At 49.9% G+C, this 9,953-nt stretch overlaps 1 protein-coding gene across 1 annotated transcript in view; it reads left to right on the top strand.

Moving 5' to 3' along the window:
* The window catches only part of TRIM67 (tripartite motif containing 67), a 54,249-nt gene that overhangs the window by 26,337 nt on the left and 17,959 nt on the right, over positions 1–9,953 (top strand). The window contains exon 2 of the mRNA XM_033196951.1: positions 7,854–7,949. Coding sequence (XP_033052842.1) covers positions 7,854–7,949 — 96 coding nt within the window. The remainder of the gene's footprint in view (positions 1–7,853; positions 7,950–9,953) is intronic.

The following is a 9,953-nucleotide window of genomic DNA, read 5'->3' as shown; positions in this document are numbered from 1 at the left end:
ATAACAAAATACCATAGACGGGGGACTGATAAACAACAGGAATATACTTCTCACAGTTCTGGAGACTGGGAAGTCCAAGATCAGTGCCTAGCAGATTTGGTGCCTGACAGGACCTTTTCTTGATTCGTAGATGGCACCTTCTCACTGTGTCCTCATTCTGGGGCCTGTTTCATGAGGACACTAATCCCCTTCATGGGGGGTCCACCCTCATGACCTCACCACCTCCCAAAGTCCCCACTGCCTGATACCACCTCTCCTGGGCTTAGGATTCAACCTACGAATTTGGGGGAGATGCAAGCATTCAGACCATAGCACAAGAGGTTGAGCGATGTCAGGAAGGGGCCACAAGCCAAGGAATGTGGGTGACCTCTAGAAGCCAGAAAAGGCATGGAAGGGGATTTTCCCTTAGAGCCTCCAAAAGGAACCAGCCCTGCCCATACCTTGATTTTAGGCTTGTGAGACACATTTTGGACTTCTGACCTCTAGAACCATGAGATGATAAATTTGTGTTGATTTAGGTCATGAGGTTTATGGCAACTTGTCACAGCAGTGACAAGAAACTAATGTCCCATAGGAACACATGACAGAGTGAGCCTGGGGATTCAGGGAAAGGCAGATCCTCCCAGAGGGTTCTCTTCTTTTGCAATAGCCCTAGATGACATCAGTGGTGGCGCCTTCAAAGAGATCTAGTCTGTGTTGACAGAGTCGTGGCAGCAGGCTCCATGTAGGGGTTCTGAGAGTTGGAGGTGGCTTTGATGCACTGAACAGAACACTGGATCAGCATCTGGAGAGCTCCATTCCAATCCCAAGTCTCCTCCTTACTGGCTTAGTGACCCAAACACAGGGAGCTGCAGGGATAGGAACTGATCTTCTGAGCTGCTTTGCCTCAGGGGACCTCTCCCCAAATCTGGGCCACAGTCACTGCAGAGAGAGGCTGCCTGGGTCAACCCCTGGCTCCTAGTTCTTCTGCCAATGACCCCTTCTGTTTCAGGGGGGTCCCCTTCAGCCTGTGGACCCCAGCCTAACATAGCAGGGACTGCCACCCAGCATTGCTCCCTTCATAGCCAATGCTGAGCTGGCTCCTCCCTAAGTGGACTTCTACCCAGGGGCCCGCCCTCTCCCCTGTGCCTTTACCATCAATCCCTCATGCTGCATAGAGCAAAGTCTCTGTGGCCTGGATCCTCAGGGCGGGGGACTGGATCCTGGGAGCAGACTGGGAGTGGGGAAGCCAGTGGGTTGGGGAATCTGGGAGGTCTGGCTGCCACTGTTTCATGGGGGAGGAGTCTCCCTCTCAGGACCCTGCTTTGTCCTATTCTTTCCCCATTTCCAGGGTCTCCATGTGCCCACCTCCTCCCTCTCCCATCCCTGTGAGTCACCTCCAGGGACTCCGTGGGTCACACCTTGTTTCCAGTCTCCAGGCCTGTTGCTGCATCTGCCTCAATCGCAGGGTAATCAAGGCTCCCCACCATGTTTCTGAGCCTCAGTTTAGGCTGGACACTAGAGAAGTTATATTTATTCATCATCTTTTTTTTAAGAGACAAGATTTCACTCTGTCACCCAGGCTGGAGTGCAGTGGTACAATCAAAGCTCAATGCAGCCTCAAACTTCTGGGCTCAAGCAATCCTCCCACCTCAGCCTCCTGAGTAGCTGGGACTACAGGTGTGTGCCACCACACTCAGCTAACTTTTGTATTTTTTATGGAGACAGGGGTCTTGCTGTGTTGCTTAGGCTTGTCTAGAACTCCTGGGCTCAAGTGATCCTCCCGCCTTAGCCTCCCAAAGTGCTGGGTTTACAGGCATGAGCCACCACACCAAGCCTGCAAGTTATCTTTATTCCGGTTACTGGGCTCTTGGAGCCTAGGCCTGGCCATTGAGAGAAGACTAGAAAACAAAGCCCCTCTCCGCAGACTGGGCAAGGGGTGTTGCGACGGTGGGGGGCTTCCCCAGCTGTTGGCAGGTTGCTCAGTAAGCGGGGAGAGCAGGGCAGGGCAGAGGAATCCCCTGGTATGCAATAGAGACAGGGCATCAGGTGTGGGGGGCATCAGAAGTCCCATCTAGTGTGACTAAATGCGAACCAGGTCAGTGGTGACAGTTAACCTAGAAATAGTTAACACCCAGAAGTCATAAAAAGCAGGTCAGTCCCCAGAGTAGGGTCAGACTGCTGGTGCCCGGGACCATATGGGGCTCCATGCCCTAGAAACAGTGGGTTAGGAGTGACCACATGGCCATTTTAATTATGCCCGGTGTGGAAGAGGATTGAGACTTGAATATCTCAGGGAGGTAGTCAGACAAAAATCTAGAGCAAAATCAATTCACTGACACAAATATTTACGGAGCACATTCTGCATGTCGGGTACTATGCTGCGTACCATGTGGCACTCCAACATGCTCAAGGCAGAGATCTCCAGGGTGCAGTGGGGCAGCAGGGCAGGCAGCTGATGCAGCTTTCCTGGGCCACCCATCTTCAGAGAGTGAGAGGCCAGGCAAGGTGGCTAAGGCCTGTAATCCCAGTGCTTTGGGAGGCTGAGGCAGGAGGATCGCTTGAGGCCAGGTTTTTGAGGCTGCAGTGAGCTGTGATTGCACCACTGCACTCCAGCCTGGGTGGCAGAGAAGGCTCTCCAGATCTCCATCTGTCTCTCTCTCTCTCTGTTTCTCTCTCTCTCTCTCTATCTATCTATCTCTATGTGTCTGTCTTTGATACAGGGTTTCAACTTGGGCTCGAGTGATCCTCCTGCCTCAGCTTCCCAAGTAGCTGAGACTAGAGGCACATGCCGCCACTCCTGGCTAATTTTTAAATTTTTTGTCGACACGACATCTCACTATATTACCCAGTGTGGTTGCACTCACTGTGGTGCCCAGGCTGGTCTCAAACTCCTGGGTTCAAGCAATCTTCCCACCCCAGCCTCCCAAAGTCCTGGGATTACAGGCATGAGCCACTGCTCCAAACCTCCATCTCTTAAAATAATAATAATAATAATAATAATAATCCTTTGTTCTTTCACTGCAAAAACCTTTGCTCCTTTTCCACTAGAATTATCACGTCTGATCTCCACAATGCTATTCCCTGAGTGAGAAGAAGTGACTTGTGGTCATTCACACACAAAGGACTGGGTTGAAGAAAAGGACCAGTGTGTGCTTATGAGGACATCCCTCGACAGCGGTTAGCCCTCACACTGCCCATTTGGGCTCTTCCATGGCTGCACACCAGGACTTGGAGCCCACACGTGGCTGAGCACACCGCAGGCCCCAATGTGGCTTGCCTTGAGGTGACCTCACCAAGGGGGCATCAAAAAGCAGTGGAGGGAAAAATTAGATGGCAAGTCTGATGGACCTGGAAGCAGTGTCCACTGAACTGTGAGACTGTCCCCTTTCAGTCAGGCATTAGCCAGCGGTCACAGGTCGCCTTCAAAACCACTCTGTTCTTGGGCTCCTTGCCAAGCTCCTTGGTCGTTTTGCCAAGCAGGAAGCAGGTCAGCAGGCTCTGGGGAGGGCTGGGCTCCTGGAAGGCTGGCGCTGGCTGGGGCAGAGCCATCCTGGCCCCTGGTACTGGGCAGATGGTGCGTGACCCTAACTACCCTGCCTTTCAGACAGAAGCAAGCTTGCTGAGTTCCTCCAGGGAGGTGCTAGCGGCGGCGATGAATCTGCAGGGATCTACCCCACTCTTTGCACGCACCTCTAGTCAAGCCATTGTTTTGCTTTTTATTCAGCCAGGGAGCATTCTTTGAGCTCCTACTTTGTGCAGCAGAGTGGGATAGAAATGTAGAGACAAAAGACAAAGTCTCTCCACTGAGGACTGTATGACGAGTGGGAGGTGCTAGGAACTGAATGTTTGTGTCCCTTCCAAATTCATATGTTGACGCCTAAATCTTCAATGTGCTGATACTAGGAGGTGGAGCCTTTGGGAGGTAATTAGGTTTAGATGTGCTCAGAGCTCCCTCTGATAGGATTAATGCCCTTATAAAAAGAGAAAGACACACCTGAGTTCTCTCTCAAGCTCTCTCTCTCCTCTTTGTGCACACACCAAGGAAAATCCATGTGTCTTAGTCCATTTGCATTGCTATAAAGGAATACTGGAGTCTGGGTCATTTATAAAGAAAGGTGGTTTATGGGGCTCATGGTTCTGCAGGCTGTACAAGAAGCATGGCCCCAGCATCTGCTTCTGGTGAGGCCTCAGGAAGTTTCCACTCATGGTGGAAGGCAAAGGGTAACAGGCATCACATGGCAAGAGAGGAATCGAGAGAGAGAGGAGGGAGCTTCCAGGCTCTGTTTAACATCAGTTCTTATGGAGACTAATACAGTGAGAACTCACTAAGAAGGAGGGGAGGACGGTACCAAGACATTCATGCACAATCTGCCCCCGTGACCAAACACCTCCCACTAGGCCCCACCTCCAACACTGGGGATCAAATTTCAACATGAGATTTGATGTGGCCAAAAATACTATATCCAAACCATGGCACCCTGTGAGGACCTAACCCAGAAGAGGGCCCTCACCCAGAACCAACCGTGCTGGCATGCGGATCTCGGACTTCCAGCCTCCAGAACTCTGAGAAATCCATGTTTGTGGTTGAAGCCCCAGGTCTGTGTGTTCTGTAACTGCAGGCTGAGCTGACCAAGAGAGGAGGGGCCAGCCACAGCCCCAGGGGGCCCATGCTTTGGGTGGGTGTCTTGGGGAGGGGTTGCTATTCTTTCCCTGTCCCTGATAAACTTCAACTTAAAAGCCCCTGTCATTAAAGACACCCCCCAGGGCCTGTGAATAATGCTGACCCCTCAGCCTCCTTTTGAGGGTGAGTATCTTGGGATGGGTGGAGTTGTCCTGGGCCCTGCATCCCACTAAGGATGTGGCAAAATTAAGGCTGTCGAGGCAGAAATAATTTGATAAAGGTTCACTGGAAGCCAAGTGTGAGGCTCGATGGGGGAAGATGCACCAAAAAAGCTGGGCGTGTTCCAGAGCCTGTCACAGGTTGGAAGACTTAGCTAGAAAGTGTAGGAGAAGGGAGAACTCCTTTTCCACTGGTGGCTGCAACACAGAGGTTACATTCATTGGCTACAGATGACAACACACAGGCTAACATTCTATGTGCAAGATGATCAGTAAAACTTTGTGACTCAGAAACAAATGTGTCATTTTTATTTTGAGACACAGTCTCACTCTGTCACCTAGGCTGGAGCACAGTGTCATAATCATAGCTCATTGTAACCTTGACCTCCTGGACTCAAGCTGTCCTCCTGCCCCAGCCTCCCGAGTAGCTGGGACTACAAGCACACACCACTATGTACAGCTAATTTTTTAAAATTTTGTATAGAGACAAGGTGAGGATGAAGGAGGAAAGCGGGGCCGGGGGGTGCAGCATGGAGGTGTCTCTATGTTGCCCAGTCTGGTCTTAAACTCTTGGCCTCAAGCATTCTCCTGCCTCTGCCTCTGAATAGCTGGAATTACAGGCATGAACTACCCCACCTGGCTTCAGTGTCCTTTTTGATGTCAGTAGGTTATGTATTAATCAGTATGTCAACACTTTGAGGAACTCACAGTAGGATTTGAGGGCCTCAGGGTAAGAGCCTTTACTCAGAGACAGGATGTAAGCCATGAATCACAAGTCCTTCCCCAGGCGGTTAATCAGGAAACCTGCCAAATGTGACCTGTAGGTTATCAGATGGGTGTCAAACCTGTACTCTCCAGGACTAGCCACTGGCTAATCACACATGGCAGTTGAAACTTACCCTATATAATACAAAAAGTGCAGCTCCTCAGTCACTTAGCTACCTCAAGTGCTCAGTACCCACAGGCAGCGAGTGGCTACCGCCAGGGACAGAGCAGACCTGGGACGCTTCTGCCATCACTGTACATTCTATGGGATGTTTCACTGCCTAGGTGCTGGCAACAGATGGTGGTACACTGTGGGCCAGCTACAGAGGGGAGAGTCTAAACCCACTGAAGTGGGGCTAGGGATGGTGAGGTTCATGGTGTAGGGAAAAGCTTCTCCTAGGAGCTGCACCTCCGCCGATCCTCAGCCTGAGGCTCCTGCTCTGTCTGAGCAGACAGAGCCCAGACCTTAACCTCCCCTTGTGTGCCGGTGCTCCTCGGAACCAGGCCCCCTTCCTTGTCTTTCCACCTACACCCTGTGTCTTTTCGTGGGCTCCCTTTGCCATCTTCTCCATAGGTTTTCAGCGGAGGCTGCACTTGCACAGTCCAGGGGGATCTCAAACTGCATCAGAGGCCCCTGGAGGGCTTGGTATAGCACAGACTCCAGGGCTTCACCCACCGCCTCTGATCAGCAGATCTGCGGTGCAGCCAGAGACGGTGCATTTCAACAAATCGCCCAGCGATGCTGATGTTGCTGGTCTGGAACCACACTTTGACAACCGTTGGTGTGGTCTAAAGAATCCCATTCACTGATTCATGCATTCAACAAATATTTATTTAATGCTACCACGGGCCGGGTGCTCTTCCAGTGCCAGGATAAGCTGTGAGCCACCCAGAAAAGCCCTTGTCCTTCATTCTAGGACTTGGAGATGGACAGCAAACAAGTTTTCTAGGTTGGGTGGTGACAACTGTTAGGAGGAAGAATTATCCAGGGGAAGGCAAGAGGGCTATTGCACAAGGTCGTGGGGAAAGTCCTCACTGACATGGTGACATCTGAGCAGAGATCCGGGAGGGGACTTGGGGGAGAAGGAGACCCTGGACCTTCTGACTGCTTTGTTCTATCCTCAGCTTTTTAATGTGGAAAATGAGAGTCATGTTGAAAATCAAGGTCACAGTCTGGACGGGCGTGATGGCTCACACCTTTAATCCCAACACTTTGGGAGGCCAAGGTGGGAGGATCACTTGAGACCAGGAGTTTGAGACCAGCCTGGGCAATACAGCCTCCGAGATACCGTCTCTACTAAAAAATGCAAAAATTAGCTGGGCACTAATTGTGTTGCATGCCTGTAGTCCCAGCTACTCAGGAGGCTGATTCAGGAGGATCACTTGAACTTGAGAGGTTGAGGCTGCAGTGAGTCATGATTAAGCTACTGCATGCTAGCCTGGGCAACAGAGTGAGACCCTGTCTCAAAGAAAAAAAAAAAAAAAAATCAAGGTCACGTCTACTCAATAGCTAGGTTTTAAAGGCAAATTCAATTGTGTGTATACGTGGTTTGTTACAAAGAAGCCTGGTGTCAAAAGCCATAGATTTGAGCTCAGCTTGCAGTTTCACCCTTGGGCCACAGCAACTGGTCCTCGTGCTTCAGAAACCTCTGCTGGCCACACCCCTCTCTGCAAGGTTAGGAATCCCCAGGGCTAAGGGTACCAGGATAGGAGCCTGTGTGCCCCTTTGCAGGATGCCATAGGATTACCAGTCCGTACACCTAGTCCAGTTCCAGGACCCACAGCCCCCTTCCTGTCTATCCTTCAGGGCAGACCAGGCCCCAGGGTTTGCACCCCAGGCCAGGAGATGACTGTGTAGGGATGGGGTGGACGGAACTTGACCTGGGGTCTGGAATGTCCATACAAGCGTGTACTGATGATGGATAGAGGGGGCCAGGCCAAGCCAAGGACTCTATTTATCTTCTTGTCTTGCACTCTGCAAACATCAGGGGTAGACCTGTTTGCTTCAACCCATTAGTTGAGTGCTCCTTACCTCTATCCAGCTTTGGGGATGAGAAAGGAGAGTGTAGGCCAATCTACCACTGCTGGAAAAAGAAACAAATGTCATAGAGATCATGGGTCAGTGGTGGTCCCTGCATCAACGAGAACAGCAGATGCGTGGGATCAGTCCTATCCCCTCTTAAAAACATAAGCTTTTATGATGAAGTGCAAATTTTCTGTGCCTTTCACACCTACTTTTTCTTTTTAATGTGTGATATCTTTTTCAGGCACAACTATCTCAGGCCTTAAATGGAGTTTCGGATAAGGCAAAGGAAGCAAAGGAGTTTCTGGTTCAGCTGAAGAACATATTGCAGCAGATCCAGGTGAGCACAGCTCTGACGTCAGGAGAAATATTCAGTGTGGAAAGTTTGCACATTGTGCATCATAATAAGAAGAAAGGGGCCGGGCGCAGTGGTTCATGCCTGTAATCCCAGCACTTTGGGAGGCCGAGGCGGGTGGATCACCTGAGGTAGGGAGTTTGAGACCAGCCTGACCAACACGGAGAAACCTGTCTTTACTAAAAATACAAAAATTAGCTGGGCATGGTGGCGGGTGTCTGTAATCCCAGCTACTCTGGAGTCTGAGGCAGGAGAATCGCTTGAACCTGGGAGGCAGAGGCTGCGGTGAGCTGAGATTGTGCCATTGCACTCCAGCTTGGGCAACAAGAGCGAAAGTCTGTCTCAAAGAAAAAAAGAAGAAGAAGAAAGAAAAAGAAGAAGGAGGAAGAGGAGGAGAAAGAAAAGAAGAGGAGAAGAGAAGGAGAAGGAGAAGGAGAAGGAGAAGAAGAGAAGAGAAGAAGAAAAGAAGAAGAAGAAATAGAGCAGCACAGCGGAAGAAGAAGAAGAGAAGACGAAGAGAAGAGAAAAGAAGAAGAGAGAGAAGAGGAAGAAGAAGAGAGAAGAAGAAGAAGAAGAAGAAGAAGAAGGAGAAGGAATGAGAAGAAGAAGAAGAGAAAGAAGAAGAAGAAGAAGAAGAAGAAGGAGAGCAGCAGCAGTGGAAGAAGAAGAAGAATGGAGAAGAAGAAGAAGAAGAGAAGAAGAAGAAGATAGAATAAGAAGAAGAATAAGAAGAAGAAGAAGAAGAAGATGAGAAGAAGCAGCAGCAGCAGCAGCAGCATTGGAAAAAGAAGAAGAGATAAGAAGAAGAAGAAGAAGAAGAAGCAGCCAGCAGCAGCAGCCAGCATCAGCAGCAGCAGAAGAAGAAGAAGAAGAGGAGGAAGAAAGGAAAAGTCTTGTGGTGAGGATTTTCTCAGTGATGGACATTAGAAGGTTAATGTGTCCTATCCTATAGCCTTGGGTGCTGAAAGTATCACATATTCAACTCATTGGCACACACGCGACACTTGTTACAGGAAAGGACTTTTACACAGAGCCAGTCAGAGAGAGCTGGAAAGACGTGATTTAGCACTCTACATGCCATGTCGTCCTAGGTGGCATCTGTATATGGTGCTTTTGTGGCCAAATATGCCCATGTCATCAATGCATCAAAATATAAATGCATCATTTTCTAAACAAATGTGTTTACTGAACTCTTATGCTGTGTCAGGTACTGAGCCCAGCACAGGATACAAAGATCATTGAGGCACCATCTGTGGCCTCAGGGTCTGTCTATAGGGGAGAACGTGCACACACAGGTGCTCCTGTGTGAATGTGCACACGTAGAGGAACCGGTCATAAGATGAGAAATCCGTAACGCATTGACATATCTGGAGGAAGAAAAGGGACTGAGGGTCCTTGAATTCTTGTTTGTTTGGTTTTTTTGTTTGTTTGTTTGTTTGTTTTTTTGTTTTTTTTTGAGACAGAATCTCACTCTGTCACCCAGGCTGGAGTGCAGTGGCGTGATCTCGGTTCACTGCAACCTCCGCCTCCTGGGTTCAAGCAATTTTCCTGCCTCAGCCTCCTGAGTAGCTGGGATTGTAGGCACCTGCCACCACGCCCGGCTAATTTTTTGTATTTTTTAGTAGAGACGGGGTTTCACCATGTTGGCCAGGCTGGTCTCGAACTCCTGACCTCATGATCCACCCGCCTCACCTCCCAAAATGCTGGGATTACAGGCGTGAGCCACTGCGCCTGGCCCCTTAAATTCTTAAAAACCACCCTTCCTAACAAGTTAAGTGCAGACTTCAGCCACAGGACATTTTAAGTCATAATGTTTCCCATGTTTCACAGACACGAGATACATTAGCCTGCTGGGGCTGCCATCGCAGAACACCAGAGACTGAGTGCCTTAAGCAGCAGAAATCTATTGTCTCATAGCTCTGGAGGCTGGAAGTCTGAGATAAAGCATCAGCAGGGTTGGTTTCTCTTGAGGCCTCTCCACTTGGCCTG

The sequence above is a fragment of the Trachypithecus francoisi genome, unplaced genomic scaffold (genome assembly GCF_009764315.1).
Source record: "Trachypithecus francoisi isolate TF-2019V2 unplaced genomic scaffold, Tfra_2.0 Lachesis_group5, whole genome shotgun sequence".
NCBI lineage: Eukaryota > Metazoa > Chordata > Mammalia > Primates > Cercopithecidae > Trachypithecus > Trachypithecus francoisi.
Note: the sequence above shows the minus strand (reverse complement) of the source record. Positions and strands in the feature narration are given on the sequence as shown.